The 20,425-nt window shown below is 41.0% G+C and overlaps 1 protein-coding gene and 1 long non-coding RNA gene across 4 annotated transcripts in view; one reads left to right on the plus strand and one right to left on the minus strand.

The window, feature by feature from the left end:
* The window catches only part of TEX15 (testis expressed 15, meiosis and synapsis associated), a 31,872-nt gene extending 13,487 nt beyond the window's left edge, over positions 1 to 18,385 (minus strand). For both annotated transcript variants that reach the window (XM_083419170.1, XM_083419171.1), the window contains exons 1-6: positions 18,147 to 18,385; positions 11,786 to 11,921; positions 8,272 to 8,437; positions 7,128 to 7,374; positions 6,130 to 6,276; positions 1,078 to 1,240 (exon numbers count right to left, since the gene is read on the minus strand). In XM_083419170.1, coding sequence (XP_083275296.1) covers positions 1,078 to 1,240; positions 6,130 to 6,276; positions 7,128 to 7,374; positions 8,272 to 8,437; positions 11,786 to 11,921; positions 18,147 to 18,320 — 1,033 coding nt within the window. In that variant the 5' untranslated portion in view covers positions 18,321 to 18,385. The remainder of the gene's footprint in view (positions 1 to 1,077; positions 1,241 to 6,129; positions 6,277 to 7,127; positions 7,375 to 8,271; positions 8,438 to 11,785; positions 11,922 to 18,146) is intronic.
* Positions 18,386 to 18,439: 54 nt separating this feature from the next.
* On the plus strand, positions 18,440 to 19,902 carry LOC310667982. Of its 2 annotated transcripts, none has more exons than XR_014506507.1 (2): positions 18,440 to 18,600; positions 18,803 to 19,902. It is a non-coding gene; the product is annotated as an uncharacterized lncRNA (long non-coding RNA). The 2 variants fall into 2 exon arrangements; XR_014506508.1 differs by having other exon boundaries at positions 19,527 to 19,902.
* The last annotated feature ends 523 nt before the right edge of the window (positions 19,903 to 20,425 follow it).

Consider the following 20,425-nt stretch of genomic DNA (forward strand, 5'->3'; position numbering starts at 1 on the left):
ATGGCCTGCATTCTGCCTTTTTAATTTGGCACCATATGCAAGTCATGCTGCTTTCACCAGAGATTTATACAACATCAAATCCAAGCTGTGGTTGCAAAGGCACAACAGGGAGCACTTGCTGCCGTGGCTTTACCAGTGCCATGCGTGGCAACATCAGTTTAGCGACGGGTGGGTGTGGCCTGTCCAAAGCCGTGTTGCAAGCCAACTGGGGAGGCCTGACAAGCCTAATTATGCCAGAAGTTTCCCTCGGCTGGAATAGGCAGCAGGCTCATAAACAGGGAGGAATACCAGGAGGCAAAAACAAGGTGTGTGTGTGTGTGTGTGTGTTTACTCAGAAGTAAGTTCCAATGGCTTCAATAGGGATTCCTCCCAAATAAGTGTACTTAGGATTCCTGCCTAAAGGAAAGAATTGCAAGAGAAGACAGGTGAAAGCAATAAAAGGGGATTTTTAATTTTATTCTGTCTAAGGACAGAAAAAGCTAAACCTTGTTGCCAGAAAGAGAGGCGAGACGACAGACAAGGGTACAGTGCTAGGCAGGCAGGGGGAATTGGTAGAGAAATAGAATAGCTGAAGGACACAAGAAAAAAAAGGCAATCTAAATAGACAAAGACTTGAGGAAACAGCTGCATTCACATTAACCCATGGTTTGTCAAAGACTCGGGGTCGGGGTAGGCCGGTAGAGGGCATTATCTGTAGTGGGCCCTAAGCTGTGGAACTCCCTCCCCACGGAGGTGCATCTGGTTTCGGAGAATTCGGAAGACCCTTGCTTTTGACACTCGAAATATGTATGTTTTCAGGGCCCATCTTATTTTTATGGCTATAAGCTGTTTTGAATTGTTTTCAATATTGTATTTTAATGCTGTAAGCTGCCCAGGGACCTTAGGGCAATAACAAACAAACAAACAAGAGATGTTTGACAGGTGAGCAAAGCCCAGTGCCACTGTAGCATAGGGAAGCATCTAGAGTGGCTGAACAAAGCATGGTTAGCGTTAGGGTCATACAAAATGGGAGGGGGCGGAAACAGGCATGTGTATTAATTTAAGAATATGAAATACACATTTATAAAATCAGCTTACCCACATGCTTAGGCAATTTTTGAGGTCTGCACTGCAAAGGTGTTGAAGCAGAGACAGTTGCATTTTTCTGATTAATGCGTTTTACTTCTATTACTGCATATGGAAGGCACTGCCTAGGCTTGTCCACTGGTTTTGAATGTTCATTGTATTCATAAAAATATATCTGCAAATATGAAAAATATCACAAGAATATCACTTGCAGGATTAGTAAAATTGCATCCTAGACAAAGTCTGCTAAAATAACTTTAGGTTTTGGTCATATTTCAGCAAAATTGACTTGTAAAACATCCACTACTTAAAAAAATCTCTCTCCTTCCATTTATAACATAATACAAAACTAAAAGAAAAGAAAAAAAATCTAAAATCGAACACTATAGTTATTATGGAAACATTCAAATATTTAATGGAAGAGCTTGAATTACTAGTTATTTTATTGCAATTTCAATATAAGCTGCCTTAAACTCTGAAAAGGGTAGAATTTTTTTTAAAATTTATATATACCTGTTCCCTATCTTACTGAGAGCAGTCTTTGCAGCTCAGCTGCACAGCCAACATTTCCAGCCTCTACACAGAAGACATAACTCTGTCTTCCTGTGCCAAAATTCCCGCAAGAACTCGGGAGCCTATCAGCAATAAAACTGGGCTCCCAGGCTCCCAAGTTGACCTGAGTGAAGGTTTGGCCCAGTCAGGTCCGCTCTGGGGTTATAAAGGTAGGGCTTGCAATGCACTCAGCACCAGAGCCTTTAGTTAGCACATAGGTGAAGAGCTGATTCTTCAGATACCAAGTTCTCAAGCCTTGACAGGCTTAAATGGTCATAACCAGCACTTTGAATGGGTAAATGAAACAGACTAGTAGCCAGTAAAGATGAGAACAGTACTGTAATGCTTGTAATGCTCAAATACTAAAAGGAACATATTCTGCAGCAACTGAAACTTCTGAACCACCTTCAAAGGCAGTCCCACATACAATGCATTATAGTAATCAAAATAGTAAGTCATACTGCTTCCCGCAGCAGTTTCCTGAACTGCCCCCATCCCAGTTGTCAGTCCTGCCAGAAGCAAGAGGGCTGTGTGCACCTAGCACCACAAAGGAGTCTGACTAAATCAATTACAGAAGCGTTATCCCTGTCTGTATAAATTCAAAACTATAAAGCAGGCATGTCCAACTCCCAAGAGACTGCAATCTACTCCCAGTATATAAAAAAAACTGGCAGTGATCTACCCACTGTCATTGGAGGGAGGAGCGTGTGTGGGGTGGGTGGATTGCCCAGAGTTGTTGAGCTTTCCCCCCTTGTAACTTTTTGTACACGATAAGGATCCCGCAATCTGCTGGTTGGACATCCCTGATATAAAGCAATTGCTACCAAAATCATGAAAAGCTATTGTAAGAGCAAGCTGGTTAGAATGAAATCAACCCCCAAGCTGTTACAATCATCACACAAAACTCTTTAGCCATATGCAGACATCCACATCCCGTGAGAGATGATGGCCCGGCCCAAACTCATCCCCTTCCATTCTGGTATTTGCACATTGGATTTCAGTTACAAACACACACACACCCCTTCGTTATTCTTTTTACGACTTTTTAATTTCTGGTGTTTGGTAAGTTATTCACTGTTCAGGCTCTTTTGCTCAGATAAAGGTGGCGATAAACGGGTGTCAATGCTCTGAGTCCCAGATTATGAACTGTTGAACTGGACAAGTTTCCATTTCTTTGTTATGTCTCCCACTTCTTCTGGCTATAGGTACTACTTGGTGAAAAGTTCTCAAATGGTCCTCCAAATCTCTTAGAAGAGAATTTTCTCTTGTGTAGGTCTTGTATCCAGTTCTCTGTGCCTGGTGCGACTTGGGCTTTCAATGTTGGGGGGGTTATTCATTTTGCTGTGAGCATGGCTCAATGAAACCTGCCTTCCTGGCAGGTATGTAGCCAATTATTATGTTGGTGTAACAGGGATTTGTCCGGAACCAAGTTAATTCTAGTCTGTACTTCTGCCCCAAAGGGTCTGATTACAGGGCAGAGATGCATTTGAAATAAAAGGACACATTCTACTCATGTGGACCATCTGTGGGCCAGATTTAGAAGGTGATTGGGCCGGATCCGGGCCTTAGTTTGCCTACCCATGATTTACATCAACAGCAATGATCTGTGGATGTTAGGTCCATGCATCCAAGATGTGTTGATGTCCTGTAAGCCTGGAGAATATTTTCTAAGTCTATTGTCATGGGTACCTGATTTGATACAACACAGGTCTTTTCCCCACTGTGCAGTTATGTCTAATTGGCCTTAGTGTATTACATACTAATGTGTATAGGGACTTACTGAGTTTTCCTGAGGTGATGGTATGTGGTGTTTGAAAGAGATCTGGTGTGTCTGCTGCACTCAGGACATCTGGGCCAAATTTTGCTCATATATTTTATTATCTTTATTATATTCTCTTTACTTTAGATCTTGTGATTTATGTGGAAGTTGTTCCACTTACTTGTGCATTTTCTGATGTTAGCTCAATTGGTAGAGTATGAGACACTAAATCTCAGGGTTTTGAGTTAGAGTCCCCCATTGCCTGGAGCATGGACTTGAACTGTGAAAAGACGCCATACAAAAAAAATTATGTATGTTCTGTGAGAGATACTCACTCTGCCCATGCTTTTCTTAAGTCAAGATTTTTGGCTGTTATATGTGGACTGCGTCTGATGGCAAGGTGGGCAAATGGGCCAAAGTGCATTTGGTTTGCCATTGCCAGCCAGGCTTGTGCGATAGCAGCTATGATGGGAGTTTATGTTGCAGAGTTTCCCAGTTGCTTAGAGTCTAGTGCTGCCCAGCTGTTTAGCTGACTAAATCTAGTTCTATCTGCCTACTGTGGGATTTCACAATCTGCTTCCTGTTGCCATTATGGAACTTGTGCAATTAGATAATACTTATAAGTCTATCATTGGGAGCTGTAGTTTGGTATATGCCAGATGAGGTCTGTTTGCAGCTCACAATTTTTTAAATACATCAGTTGGAATGAAGTATTTCCAGTGCGGGGGGGGGGGGGGTAAGTGGGAGGCCCCTAAGCACATATACCAGTCTGGCCAGAATGTTCTTTTTAATTATGTTTATTGTCCATAGGATTATTGTTAGACTGGCTCAGTGTTCTAGGTCTAGGCCTGCCTATATTTTAACAAGCGTTTCTTCCATACTGAATTTTACCTAGAAATGGGGAGACCCAAGTACATCATCTTTTTCCACTTTAGTGGCCAGTCTGTATGGTGGGTGAATATTGGCCCTTGCCCTATGGACATTGCTCCCAACTTCAGCTAGTTAACTTTGTATCTGTACAAGTGGCCAAAATAGTCTATTATTTTATTTTATTTATTAAATTTACATACTGTTCTATACCAACAGGTCTCAGGACGGTTCCCAGCAGTGTTTGAAACTCCCATTGTTCTAGGCGCATTTTGTGACAGAGAATTTCATTAGCGTAAGCAGTTTCTGAGCTCTGGGCACAGTACTGCGCCCAAGATGTCAGACAGAAACTGCAGCGTGAAGGAAAGGAGGCCCTTTTTCTGCCTCTCCACTTCCAGCTACTCTCTGGAGAAGAGACCCTCTTTAGACTATTAGGGGGGTGAGTAACAGAAGGACTAGATCATGTGAAAAATGAACATAGTATTTTAGCTGCAGTTCATTCATTTTCAGCTTTGTATTCTTGTTATAAAAAAGTGTGCCTAGACATTCTGTTGTTGCACCCGTAACCTAGGTTTAAGGTGCCATTTAGCTCCTAGCTTTCATAACTCAGTTTCTAATACTGACTCCTAGGATAAAACTAGAATATAAAACCACAAAATGCATAAAAACAAGACCACCACAATACCACCCCCAACACATTTAAAAGGCATATGATGTCAATCAACCAAAGGCCTGGTCAAAGGATTGTTTTTGCCTGGCGCCTAAAGGTGTATAATGAAAGTGCTAGGCAAACCTTGCTGGGGAGAGAATTCCAGACAGGGAGCCACTGCAAAAAATGCCTGCTCTCATGTTGCCACCCTCTGGATCTCTTGTGGAGGCACATGAAGAAGGACCTCAAAAGATGATCTCAGGGTCTGGGTAGGTTCATATGGGAAGAGGCGGTCCTTGAAGTATTGCGGTCCTGGGCCATTTAAGGCTTTATAGGTCAAAACCAGCACTCTGAATAGGGCCCAGAAACTAATTGGTAGCCAGCGCAGTTGGACCAGGATCGGTGTAATATGCTCAAACCCTCTTGCTCAGGTGAGCAACCTGCTTTCAAATTCTGCACTAGCTAAAGTTTCCAAACCGTCTTCAGAGGCAAACCTACATGATTGTCATAAATTTGGGGATAGAGATCTGCAGGTCCACTGAAAAAAAGCAATGTGCCACCTGCAAAAAGGGCTATCTTATACTTAAATCTTTGAAGATGAGGGCGCTGTGGTTTGGGAGACATGCTATGGGTGGAAATGCACTCCCCCTAAAGCACCAAGTTTGCAGATTGGTAGTGTTTCTAGAGTTAATACTAGCAAGTGCAGACTGTGGTCAGGAGTGCTTTTTATCACCTTAAACTATGATGTGCTCTTTGTGGGTCTGCCTTGAAAATGGTTTCAAAACTTCGATGGCTGCAAAATGGTCAGGTCAGAGTCTGTGTTTTTTTCACATTTCAAATCCCATCACAACCCAATAGCAACAATAAATACCATTCCTTCCTTCTTCATCATCTGAAGACCTCCTCCAGAGAGGGGACCTTCCCTGTCATGGGGTCTCAGTTATGGAGTGCCCTTTTCGGAGAAGATAGTTTGGTGTCAACATGTCTTTTGGGTGTTGGGCAAAGACTTTATTAAGGTGGGCGTTCCAGCATGTTTTACAACTTTTACAAAACAGTTTTCTAGTTTTGCAGCAGCCTCTGATGGTTATACTGTTTTTAAGTTGTATTCTGCACTCAAAATAATAAACAATAGAATATAAAAATTAAAAATAAAAGAACAAAGTTTCAAGAATACAACAAGCATAATGAAATATGACATCTGATTAGGTCGCGTGTGCAAAAGTTAAGGATTCCCTACCAAAGAACCAATGGCCTGGTCCTCCAATGAATCCTTAACTGAAGGATGAGCTCTGGACATGTGGCAATCAAATTTTGGAGTTGGATCCAAAGCAACTTTCTTCTTGCCTTTAGGAGGCTGAATTTTTTTCACTTTTCCTAAGAGAACCTATCAGATTAAATAAAAGAAAACAGAGTTATTTTCAGTAAAATGCTCATATGATTGCATTCAGTTACCTAGCTGGACATCTTTTCCTATGAAGTAAGTATATGGAACAAAGTGCTTTTTAAACACAGAAAAAAGTTCCACTCCCCTTAAGAGCATATAACTTAAAAAAAAAAAGTCAATGTAAAATAATGAACTGTGAGTTAGCAAACATGAAAATAAAATATACACCACAGACAAATATCAAGAATGCACTCCTATATTCTGATTTCAGATGGAGGGTTTCTTTAAAAAAACAGTATGTGATCTTATCACTCAACCATAGAGTCTTCAGTCTAAAAACTTAATAGCTGGAGTAGACATAACACTTATCCAAATGCAAGATATTTAAATCCTGCATAGAAAATGAAAATATAAATTCTTAAGAGTTTAGTAAAAATGTGTATGAATCTGAGGTATACTAACCACTATTATCTGAAGGTATTTCTGTGTTAGATTATGAATGAGGACCGCTTTTTCACTCAGTTTGAAGATGGCCTGTAATTACCTCTTTGTTGTGACTGGAACACACTCAGCGCTTAACAAATCTGCTCCTCCCAACACCATCGTCTGACCCACGCATTGAGACTATAAAGCTGCACCTGTCTAGCTGGCCTTGCGCATGGAGCCAGTAGCATTTCAGAGAACGGTCCCGACTTTCAGTATCCTACCTAGCAACCTAAATTTGGCTTCTGCATATAAAAATGCATTATAGTCAGGAAAAAAAATCATTGGGATAAAAGATTCGGACACAAAACGACGACTCCTCATGCTACACACTTGCCTAGCATTTACCATTTCTGTATAAAACTTACCCTGAAAATAATGATATTTTCTATTGGGATTGAGTGTTCGGATGCATAATTCAGAGCAACATCAATGTGTCTGAATAAATATATGCCAAGTTGAGGATTTCCAAGTTCCTTCATAATTTTTAGTTGTTCTTTCTTGGAATGACCAGTGTGCAGGCCATTCTGACAAATGTTTGAGACTTCCTTGTTAGAGACAAGTAAAAAGCTAGATGTTTCTTTATCTTGCCTTCCTGCTTCACGCAACTTAGTCCTAGCAATAAAAAATAACACATTATACACATTTCCAAATAATTATATACATTTCAGATAAATGCTTCTTCACTTTCTTAGAGTATAAGCAATTTCATAATACTGGTGTATTTGATTTTCTTTATACCCACTTGCAAGAAAAGGTAACAATCTGGCCCTGACCACATTGCAAATGGATGGTTGGTTAATAGTTGATGGTTTTCTTTAGTACATTGTAATTAGCTGTTTTAGTATGATGGCTCTTCTACATGCCATGGATTGTTTTATATCCAAGAAAGAGAGTCTGGTCTGATGAGTAAAGCTGCTGCCTATCTCTAAAACTGAAAAAATGTAATACTGTTAATCTTGTTATTACAACCCATTGAACCATGTGAGTTTCAAGGAGGTGGATGATTCAGGATGAATGGGCATGTATTTCCTGCAGAATGGAGCTTAGCATATGTGGTTCAGGATGCGGGGAGTGTAACAAAAGGGAAGGCAGGTGGCCTAGAGAGTCACATCACGCAGTCCAATGTGTATGGCTCAGGACTGGAGAAGGAATTGCCTAAGCCCATGGGACTAGGAAAAACCAGAACTAAACTTCAGCATCTGTGTTCAATTATGACTATGGATAGCTAGTTGTGTGTGTGTCTGATTTTTCTGATAGGGCTCCTATAGCTTTTGAACATGTAATGGACAAGCGTGTTGGATCTGGAATGGAGAAGACATGGGTTCAAACCCCAGCCATGAAGGGGCTCACTATGTGGGTTTGGGCAAGTCAGTCTCTCTCTCTTTTTCATGTAATTGTTTTTAGAATACAGTGAGAAAATACCACATATAAACTTATTGGGAGTAAGGATGGAAGACAAATATGATAAAATAAAATGGATTAATTTCTCTTCATATAAGCACAATTCACCTCTTTGCGACAAATTCTTCTTCCAGATCTTTATTGTGAACCATTTTTATCTTATTGAACTGCCACAAAGACTCGAGGTTACATTCTTTGTCAAGGCAACTTTGAATCAGCCGTTGTTTAATCTCATTACTGTCTCTCTGATTATTGGAACACTCCGTTAGTAAACCTAAACACAAATAAATAAAAAGTTTTAAGAAATCTATTAGAATTACAGTCACGGGGATTACTAAGCAACATTCTTGGCAACACAGTGATGGTCACAGGCAAAAGAATCTCCCAAAGAGATTTCTGTCAAGTTACAAGGTTTAGTAAAAAATCTCAGGAGAGAAAATCTTGCTTAAATTAGGTCATGGAAATTAATTCATTGCTAGTTTAAGTAGTATCTATGTTATATAGGGACACACATGACACTGCTTGGTTGAACTGGTGTGGTGGCATGAAGCATCCTGCTGCTTAGGTACTAAGGTGTTTCCAATCCAGCTTCTGTAAGGAAAGGGAAGCTGCCAGTTTGGCTTGGATTAAAATTTGCACAGAGGCAGCGAAAGGACTGAGAAGTGGTCCTAGGATATAAAGAAACCACGGGGTTCCTATTTCCTCTCCTGGCCGCTCAATATATGTCTGTGTTTCCACCAATCTGTGGGATACAAGATGGAGAGGGTGGGATGGAAGGGTGGAGGGCGAGAACAAAATTTTAAAATGAAGAAGGGGGGGCAGCCAACCAGGAAAACACAGTGAAAAAACTTACTCAGATGATCTAGCAAACATGATGAAGGAAGGACTAGACAAAGGGAAAATCTACACAAAACAACCACTCAGGCAAGCATTTCTCTCCACACACAGAGAGAGACATGAAGACCTAACTGTCCCTCTGGAGAGGATGTTGCAAGTTGAAGACCCTGCCTTTCTCCAGTAGGGGGAGTCATCCCTATTAGGAATGGCGTCCCCCTCTATGTGGTAAAAATAAGCAGAAAAGGAAGATAAAGGAAACTCAGGCAAGAATGGTAATCAGAAAGCAAGCTTTGAAGAAAATTCACAGTGCATAAGAACAGGTGTTATGGAAGGGTGAGAGACAGACAGGAATTATAGGAAGGCTGGTCAACAGTTCAAAGAATATGGTTGCTTAGTCAGAGGAATTATGCTAGCTATGGCTTCTACTGTCATGGCAGCATTGTGACCTTGCAAAACTAAGGAAGCAAAAAGCTGCAAAAACAGGGATATGGGATGAAGTTCACATACTGATTTAAGTTAATTTGGCTGCAGGCTTCAAGTCAACCTTTATTTGAAAGAATACAAGTAGAGATTGAGAAAATTCAGATGGTTCATGTCCCTTTGTAAACCATTTTTCATGCATACCCCCCATTGTGGCAAGGAGTCTTCCTGTGAAAGCTTTCACCTTTGTTCTTGACAACTAACTTTTTAACATGCACATGTTATAAATACGTAAGTCAATTGTTTTGCATCATACAGTTTTTGCATATTTATTGAGGTATACAAGAGCCTCTTTACTTTTCTTGCTTTTATTTTTTGCTACAACCAAGACTACAATCATGACCATGTTTACTCAGAAGTAAATCTCAGTGAACTTCAGTGAGGCTTACTGCCAGGTAAATGGGGTTAGGATTTAGCCTTAATCTGCTACACTTTATGAGTTTTCAAACTCATTTGAATGCATAATTTCATGCTGTTGTTTCCCTATGGAAAGAAGTCCCTTTGTCAAAGTAGAAAGAATCATCTGGCTCTGACTACCCATTACTGACCACCTTAACTTTCTGCTTTATAAGTGACATTAAATTTAAAATTATCTTCCTTTCCCTCATCCTTCAGATTTTCTTGACTTTTAACTGAACTACTAAATGAAATGTAGCTGATGCCTGGGTGACGGAAAGGAGATAGGATGGCAAGTTTATAGTGGCTGGGCTGGCAAAATCAAGGTAGCAAGAGCAGCTGCAATCCTAACCCCATTTACCTGGAAGTAAGCCCCTCTGAATACAATGGGACTATTAGACATGATTAAGTTTGCAACCATGGATAGCATTATGAAGGTCAATTAGGCACTTCATTAACTTTGATTTTTAAGCCCTTTGTTGTTTTGCTGAAAAAGACTAACAGGGCATTCCCTGTAGAAATTAATTAAAATTGAAAGGCAATACACAGAGGTAACAAATTTGTAAATATCTGTTGGTGGTTGAGTCATGCATGCCTACGTGCTCTATAAAAGCTACATATTTTTCTGCGTTAGTAGATAAAACGGAACATAGACTTGTGCAAAATAAACCAACTGCAGTGGAAGAGAAAAGATCAGATGAAAGTGCAAATAAATATTGGAACAGATTGAAGCATGTTTGTGCATCCCTAACGGGAGCAGCCCTTTTTCTCCGTACAATTACTCAGGAAGTGGTGGCACAACATAGTGGGAGGACAATATTTAAAGCAGAAGGTGGGAATCCTTGCAGGAAGAACTACAGTGGAACCTCTACTTACGGACGTAATCAGTTCCGGAGGTCCGTCTGTAAGTTGATCTGGGTTGCTGGTAGAAGCGCCGTTGTGCGCAGGTGCATTCGGCGGCAGCACACTTCTGCACATGTGCAGATGGCGGCAGCCGCTTCTGTGTGTGCACAAACGGCAGAAGCCGCTTCCGCACATGCATGAATCGCGGCAAACCTGGTATTTACTTTCGGGTTTGCTGCGGTCACAACTTGGATTGGGCCCAAGTAGAGCCGGTGGTAAGTAGAGGTTCTACTGTACTCAGAAGAATCTGACATCCTAGGCTCCTTGGGAGGAAGGGCAGGATTTAAATTTAATAATAATGATAATAGTATTAGCATCTGCCACTTCCCACAACTGGCAAGGATGCTTAAACACAAGTAAACCATTAAGATTCTCTTTGCAAATGTGACTTAATTTTGAATCTGATCAGAATAATTTACAAAAACAAATAATTCGATCAATCTTTATTGAAAGATTATAATGGATAACGAAGGTACATCTCTGTTGGAGTTCACAGAATAGTATTATTGAATAAAAAGGCTGAAGATGGGATGAACTAGAATAAAAAAACATTGAAAACAAGGATAAATCCAGCACAGGTAAAAGCTAAACCTAAAATTTGAAGGCCTGGCACAATAAAAAGGTTTGGATTTGTTGACTAGAACTGTAGTGACAAGGTCAAGCAACTCATTTTAGGGATAACAACCCATAACGTTGGTGCTATGGCAGAAAGCTGTTCCTGTGGAACCAATAACTTTACTTCCTCCTGACAGGGATGCTACCACAGCCAATCATATGGAAAAACTCTTCAGAAGAGAGGAGAGACGAAAAGGCACAGGTAGTGTCAATTCCTATTATAAACATCAGAAACTGTCAGGATACAACTGACTTGGGAAAGTATACATTTCTGAAGTACAATGACATAAACTGTTTCTATCACATATCACATTGTTTCTTTGCTTATTAAATTATGACAGATCTATAACACATGATCAAAAATGAGTATTTTGTTATTTGTCTACTGTACCTTTATCAGGAGCTCTTTTAGGAATGGTAAATTTTTTCAAACGACTTTGATCTGGCAAAAATATACCCTTTGTATTTGACGTTCTGTTTTTCTGCATCACTTCCATCTTTGGTTCCTTTTCTATTTTGTCTTCAACCTGAATCAATAATGAATTGCAAAAACTGTTATTAAAACTGTAACTTGCTTTTTCTTACTCCCTCCCAGTCTCTTTTTCTTTTGTCCCATAAATATTGAGCCTGAGAGCAGGGAGTGTCCTCACTGAAATTTGTACACCACCCTGGGAACTCTTGTGGACTGAAAAGTGAATAAAAATGTCAATAACCATAGTAGTAGTAACATTTGCTTTCTACACAATTAATTTATTGTCTCTAAATATCTTCCATCACTGCCCATTCCGTTTCTGTTTTTAATACCTCACCTGGATGTTCAAATTCCCTATTAACTCTGAAGCAAGAATGCCTCTTTTCCACCCCAAAAGTTTAATAATAAAAGAATGCATTTCAGTGTGGGCAAGCTAAGGCTCCCCCCCCCCCAATACCACTAGGCTCAGTAACTGCCTACGGTAACTGCAATTAAATTGGGTTATCAGTTGTTACTTTTGTTTTGCACTGAAGAACATGCAGCAACATATTTAAATGAGAGATGCAAGTAGAACTTCAAAATACGTGTAAGCATATGAAAAATTGCAACTGCTTTTATTCTTGCACTTTTATCTGAAGTTTCACATTTCACAACTGTGGTTTGTATCCTAAGTTCTACAGAGTAGACCCACTGAACTAAATGAACCTTAAAAGGTAAAGGACCCCGGACAGTTAAGTCCAGTTGCAGATGACTCTGGGGTTGCGGTGCTCATCTTGCTTTACAGGCTGAGGGAGCCGGTGTTTGTCTACAGGCAGTTTTTCCGGGTCATATGGCCAACATGATTAAGCCACTTCTGGCGCAACGGAACACTAAAACCAGAGAAGTGCACGGAAACGCCGTTTACCTTCTTGCTGGATAGGTAAGGGATACCTATTTATCTACTTGCACTTTTCTTGGCGTGCTTTCAAACTGCTAGAATGGAAGGAACTTAGGTTAGTCTTATCCATTGATTTCAATGGGTATACTTTGACTGGTGTTGAATACAACCCTATAAGGTAAAATAATCAACCAAATACTGTTATTAGTATTTCAGAAGCAATTCTGAGTGGTTTTTTTGTTTGTTAGTTTAAGTTTACAGACAGCAGCACAGTAACTCTTGAGGTAAGGGAATGAATTATGGTGGGCTGCTATTTATGAACTAGGCACTAGAGGGAGATACAGTACATGTTTCCCAGCCAAACAATGGCATAGAAGTCTCCAACATTATTATTTTCATTCTCTACAAAATTGTATTCCAAGGATGCTTGTATTCCAAGGACCATAAACTATTCATGGAGGTCTATTAGCACCAAAAGCCTTATGCATCTCCAGCAATATGTAACATTTTGAATATCAATACAACTGCAGAAAATTTGCACAACCAGTATTTATCACAGTGTTATGCAGTCTACGGGGGTGAGGGTAAAGAAAAGTGTGTGGGCATACTGAATTACTGAAGTTGGTTACAAGTTTTAGTTCTTTGTTTCTCTGGAAGATCAAAATACAGCTCAACCAATCAAAGTCTGTCCTTGAACCTCCAAAACAAGCATATCCATGATTGGATGGCTATAGCTTTCAAGGTCAACACTAATTTTCTCCAATCAAAACAGTTATATGACCATTACAAAAAATAATATTTGGGCAACCCCAAACACCCTCTATGAGATGACACTGATTGACATATGACCAAATACTTTTGGTGCAAGATACTGTAAAGGGTTTGGGTACATGCACTTATCAGTGCCTTCTGCTCAGTGTGGCCCTGGCCAAGATTCAATGCCATCTTATAGATAAAGTTTTTCTGGAGGTGTGGGTGTATGATTTGTGGTGCCCCAGAGATTATTTGTGGGATGCATAATATCAATGAGCATTCCAAAAAAACTAAGATCAAGAAAACATGAAGAACCTTGTTGGATCATTTCACAGTACCAGTCCAGGAGTCTATCATTCTGTTTCCAGAATGGCCAATCTGATGTCTATTCAGGCTGGCAGGATGGGGTGGGGGAGAGATCTTCAGATGTGCTAAAGAAATAAATGGAACTCCTGCCTCCCCCAAACTCTTGCTCTGCTGCATAGTGCTACAGGGCTTCTAGCCCCAACCCTGAACATTCAATAGCTAATAGCATACAGGCAAAGAGAGAATTCCGGAAATTTTCAGCTTCTCAGCATGCACCCAGCCAAACCCTAATTCTCACCCTCCAGGACACTGCAGTTTTCTTGACATGCTATCTTCCTAAACTCTGATTCAAAACCATCATTGAGAGTATGCAGATTAAGATCACCTGTAAGCATGTTGATATTTGATACTAAAAGGTCAGATTTAGCACACTGTACTGAGAAACTACTAATAAAGTTTTCTACTTTTTGAAGAGTATTAAAAAAATTATAGATCTGTGACAAAGAAGGTTTGCTTGGGAGTTTCTCCTAAAATGTACCCTTATGTTAAGAGGGCTATGAACTGTGCAATTAACATTGGGCACAAGGCATCCCAGAACAGTTGCCACTTAAAGAAGAGTTGTTTCCTTCCCTGAATATTAAACATACATAAATATTTTTACAGTAACGAATTTCTGAAATCAAGCTTAGTTTATTTTTTATATTTCTAGGAAGAATATGCATTTCAATACAGAATAAAAAAGACAGATTAGTTACACCATATTGCATGGCACAATACTAAACCATTGCCTATGTACCGATCTTAGCAGACCTGCTAGAGCAAACAAAATTCTGATTTCTCTTTAAGAACTGCCAATCACAGTGTCCACACTTTTTATATTTTTGACATGTCTGTTGTGCTTTTGCTCTGTTCAATTATTTCCTCACACTGAGTTACCACAGTAGCAGCTGCTGATGTGGCAGCACTGTCCTGACCTCCAGTCTGCAGCTTACTGGGAGGAGAGGAACAAGGTGGTAATATGGTGCAAATGCACCAGTGGAGTTCATCCAGCGTTCCTGCTGGTGCATGTGCTCGATACCAACCTCAGCTCTCTTCTCAATAAGCCACAACAATGCTGAAGATGAGAACTCATAAGTACCACTCCTCCACCACATGCTACAGCATTATAATGGCTAGTTAATACAGTAGAATATATAAAAATACTCCCTATAATATACAATCTAATCAAAATCAGATTTAGAAACAGGACACACGTTTCATAGATCATGTATAAATATAGTCATATCCATGTAGCTTGAAAATAGAAACTAATTCAATTTTTGACATATCTCCTAGTAAAGAGAATCATGTTTCTGAAAGCCATGCAGAAGTGAATAAGTCTGCCTTATTATCTACACAACATATTCAATTGCTTGTGCTGCGTTTTGCAAATCTATTAATCTAGTTTGATGTGGTGTTCACTTTGCTGCAATTAAGGACAGTTGACATATTCTATGTTTTGCCCCTAATAACTTTTCAGAAGTTTAATATTAACCTTCCTACACACTTACAATGCATTTCCCCCCTCACAGTTACAATTCCAAGCAACCATTAACAAACTACAATATCTAGAACTCGGGGGGGGGGGGGAGTGTTTTGAATGTGATTTAAAGGTATAGCATGTAGACACAACAAGATTCCCTTATGATATTACCCTAACAAATCACACAGTTTAAAAGCTAGGCATTCTATAAAAGTGTAGAATTCCTAAACGTAATCTCATTTATGTACTTTAATTCTTTTCTGGGCGGCAAGATAAAACATCCAAATATCAGCACTTGAAAATGCTAGTAACAAAACTGGTGTATTTTGTGTCTGTTAACTTTCTAACATTTTCTACAGAATATTTGAACCAAGGGTATATTATGGTAATTATTATTCCTCCATTTGCTACACTATTTACCCCCCATCCCTTACTTTCAGGTGTAGCTGGACCGTTTTGAAATATTACAATTAAAATATGCAAGTTATGAAAACCAAGCAGAGATATGTTGCTTAAAGTTACCTTTTCAACCAATTATTTGGGAAGATTTTCGTTTCTTGGAAAGGATTTTCAATACTTCCTTTCATGGAAAGATTTTCTTTTTTAAAAAAATCTGGATTGGAAGTTACTTAACTCTACGGCAAATTAAACACTACATCAACAATGAATCAAACCAAACTGTTATAATATAGTTGTTTTTTAACCTTTTGAGACTATATTTGTCCATTATGCAAACAAACACAGACCACAACACAATGCTAGTTTAAAGTAAAAGTTTCCAAAAAGATCTAAAACTCAATCAAACTAACTTCAGAAACCCCACAGATTGTTAAAAAGGATTTTCTTCTTAACATGTTCAGGGTTCATTTAAGTCATGCACTTACTCTGTTTTAGCTATTTGATTTACCTTATTGAACAAGGACAGAGTGGGAACTTTGCACTTCTTCATTGTAATTTTAGAAAACCCAATAAAGCAGATTTTTTTAAAAAAAGTAAAAACAATATCAATCAGCAACAAATTTCTGAAAATGCTTTACAAGGTAAAGTAACTAGCTGGATACGAGAGAATAAACTATCATAGTAAGGAATAGGCTCACCTAGTGATCACTTTTACCTTATGAACTTCAGCGAATATCTGCATGCTCTCAATAATCATTTTCAAAGTGTTACCAGAGGGGACAGCATTACAGCAAATCAGGCTGCGATCTTCAACCTCTTACACTGAACTTAATTTTCAGTAAATTGTGATGGCCCTACATACTCCTCCAAACAGTAGTGGGAGCATTTCAGCAATAAAACAAGAAACAAATGGGGGATGCACTGTGTAAATAACACGTCACCAGTTAAGTTAGCCCTTAAAATAATTTAATCACCTTAAATATATTTATCAAGGTAAATGGGTAATTCTTCCCACTAATTTCAACAGATATGTATGGGCAACATGTAGGTTTTAATTTGAGTGAACTGAGGGCATGGTGTGCGTGCTCAGAACCAAAGGCAAGGCATTTATTCTAGATTTAATAACATGGGTACCTAGAAGGCTGTTTTTTAATTGATACGATTGAAAAGGACCCAAGATGCAAACTGGACTAACTACTCTCACTTCAAATAGACAAACCAACCAACCACACACATACATACATACATACACACAGGTTCCAACTCTCAATTTCAGAACTGCATTTCTGCTTTCTAGAGACAGATGGCTAGGCTTAAGTTCCACAACTTGTAACTACGAACTCCCATAATAATACAGGAGCACCGTCCTTTATTCTTCCTTCATTCCCAGCCCTACCACTGTTAAGAGACACGAAATCCAAAACCTGCTGCGCACATTGAACATTTTCCTCACCACTATTAAGAGTTGGAGCAAGAACCAAAATCTTGCCGCCATCAAATCTTACCACCACCAAACAAAACCAAAGTGACAATAACAGCATTTACTTTACAACCTCAGCGATGTCGAGAAACAAGAGGGCTTCGCGGGGATTGGGGAATTGAACAGATCCACCGGGGAGCGGGGAAAACCACTCTCACACCGACGGACGGCGCAAAGTTAAATGTGCCCAATTCGGTTCCGCAGCAGGGCATACAAGTAACCACTATATATAAAAGGGTACCGTCTATGTTAGTGGTCACGAATTTCGCAGCACCCTTTTACAGTGCTACCTCGGTATAAGTACGTAATTTGTTCCGGAGGTCCGTACTTAACCTGAAACTGTTCTTAACCTGAGACACCACTTTAGCTAATGGGGCCTCCAGCTGCTGCCGGAGCACGATTTCTGTTCTCATCCTGAAGCAAAGTTCTTAACCCGAGGCACTATTTCTGGGTTAGCGGAGCCTGTAACCTGAAGCGTCTGTAACCCGAGGTACCACTGTATATAAAAGGGCGCTGCGAAATTCGTGGCCGTGGGACTCGCGTCAACGGCTATTAGCCAGGTCAGTAAAATGGAACCTCCAGGTTCAGGAGCAGTTTGCAGGCGCCTTAGCCCGTTGCCGAGCAACAAGAAACGTGAAAAGGGCTTGGGTGGTTTTCCCTCAAGCCTTTCTAGAAACGGGACTCCGGGCCAGACGGATCCAGACGTGCAAGCGTCGACCCGCTGAAAACAACTGAAGTTAGCTAACCGTGAGCGACTTCGCCGTTGATTTCAAGGGGACACCCCTCGAGTGCGAGGTTTCGCTCGGGCTGAGGGGCCAACAGGAGACCCGCGGAGGGCGAGAGAGAGAGAGAGAGGAGCCGCAGGCCGAAGTGTGGTATATGGGGAAACCGCGCGAAGCCATTAGCCGACCCCCGCGAAGCAACCTGTCGGCCGGTCACTCACTTTCTCGTCTCCGCAGCCGCCGTCCCTTTTCCCCGCTCCTTCGTCGCGTCCCGTCGGCTTCAAGCATCCCTCCGGCCTGCGCTTCGCATGCGAGCTTTTCAGGGCGCCGGCGACGCCGGCTGTCGCCACAGCGTGCCCGGCCTCGGTCCGCTGCTGCCGCGCCACCGCCACCATCGCGGCGGCTGGTGGGCGAATGGAGAGCGCCGGCTCCCGCAGCGGACTTTATAAACTCCGCCCCCGCCACGTGCGGCGCGCGGTGCGAGGGAGGGGAGGAGCCAAGGGACGGAGGTTCTCGCGCTCCGAAATAACCGCTCTCCGACGCCACGCCCCCCCGAAGCCGATTGCGAGCTTATTTTCTTTCCTTTTTCGCCTCCAAGGCGTAGAGCGAGCCCAAGGACGGTTGGCTTGACCAGCCATAATAAACCCCAACCACACTGAATAATGGCATAAACAAGTGAGGAAACTTCACCACAAACACGCACTGTCCAAGCAGGCGCCTCAGGAAATTCCCGAGATTAGTACAGTTCAAGGCAGCACCTCAGAAGCCGTCGGATATTCTAGGACCTAGACAACACTTTCTGTCTCGTTTATTTTCAGTTCCAATATTTTAAAAGCTCCCCACCCCATTCGTTCTTTCTCCCATTTCTTCCTCACAGATCTGTGGCTTGAAGGCTGTGCAATTGCAAAGTTCTTACGGAAGCTGAATTTCATGACAATTTGGAGACAGGTCAAAAAGAAGGGTAGAAAAATAACACAACTAGACACACCGCTTTGCCCTGGTTTTGAGATGCGTGTTTCCAGGACCCACGCTGTTTTTTTTTTTATGTGCGTGATTGCATTTTGTAATCGCAAGTTGTTCCTAACGCTGTATTTTAAATGCTTGCAAACTTGGGGTCTGGGTTAAAGGCGGATCTACACGGATCCTCATGGATTCTCCGCTTTTTAAAAAATAACTCCAACAAATCCGCAACCTTGCAACCCGCCCTGGGACCTCAGGGTGAATAGCGGGTTATTTCTGCACCAGGTTTCCCATCCCTACAGGTTTTGTGGTAACAGCAGACAAAATCTTACAAGTTCACTCCTTAACATCAGGTAAAGCTAGTGTAGACGCCTAGCTGAAACCCTGGAAAGTTGCTGGCAGTCAGTGCAGACAATACTGAGCTTAGGTGGACTAATGGTCTGACTTTGTCCTGTATAAAGTCAGCTTCTGATTTTCCTATGTAACGGGTTGCCATATTTTACAAAAACTATAAACCAGGACACCTCAAAAGTTGTTGAGCTTTTTTTAGTAGAAGCTACAATGAATTTTGGAGCTTTTTTTTGGCATTTTCGGCACAATTTAACCCTCTTTGACGGAGATTTATCCAATAAATATTCCAGGGCACCATTTTCAGAGGCGAATTCCAGGACATGTCATGGAAAATCAGGACATGTGGCAGCCCTAGACTGTGTACGGTCTATGCTGACTCATTCCTTGATGCAGGCCTGAATTTTGGAATGCTCTGGGAGAGGCATAGACAAGTCCGGCCCAAGACAGAGAATCCTGGAAGGAAGAACAGCTGTAATAAACTTTTAAACAAATCTCTTTCACTTACTCTAAGCCTCAGTCCAGGTTCTTCATTGAAAAAAGCCCCAGGTTTCTGAGTACATACAATAGTGATGTGCAGAAACCAGCCGATGAAGCTGTTCGTGGTATGGACTGTTTTCAATGGCACGGTAGAGATATCTGAGGCGTAAATGAATGCCAATTTATTTATTTCATTTTAATGGCTTTTTACTTAGGATTCTAGATGCTGTTTTGCTGATGAAAAGAAAGTTCCAGCTAACTAGCTGAATTTGCCACCTTTATAGAAAGTGTGCTGCAAGTTTGGTCAGGGTCACAGTGACCCTGCAGAAAGAAACCCACTTAGCAGCTGCGGGATCTTCTAGCTTCCAGGCCCTCTATTGCTTTGGGGGGGGGGGGGGGATAGGCTCTCTCAGCCCTGACTGGCTAAAGAGGAAATCTACTCTCCTGTATCCAGGCTTGCTCTGTTTAAAAACTGATCTTTGACCTGGGTCTGGGGTCCTCTTTGGATTAAGGATCATGTTTCTGCCACCATGTGCTGGATGCAATTTGGTGGTGGGCTCTGTGGTGAATGCCGTTTGCTGGTTGCCCAGTTTTTTAAAAACTCTGCGCATTTATGTTTCACAGGATGCAAAAAAAGGGCTTTGCACCTTTATACAATACAGTGGTACCTCGGGTTAAGTACTTAATTTGTTCCGGAGGTCCGCTCTTAACC

This window comes from Podarcis tiliguerta (assembly GCF_965153285.1).
Source record: "Podarcis tiliguerta genome assembly, chromosome: 17".
In the NCBI taxonomy this organism is placed as follows: Eukaryota; Metazoa; Chordata; class Lepidosauria; order Squamata; family Lacertidae; genus Podarcis; species Podarcis tiliguerta.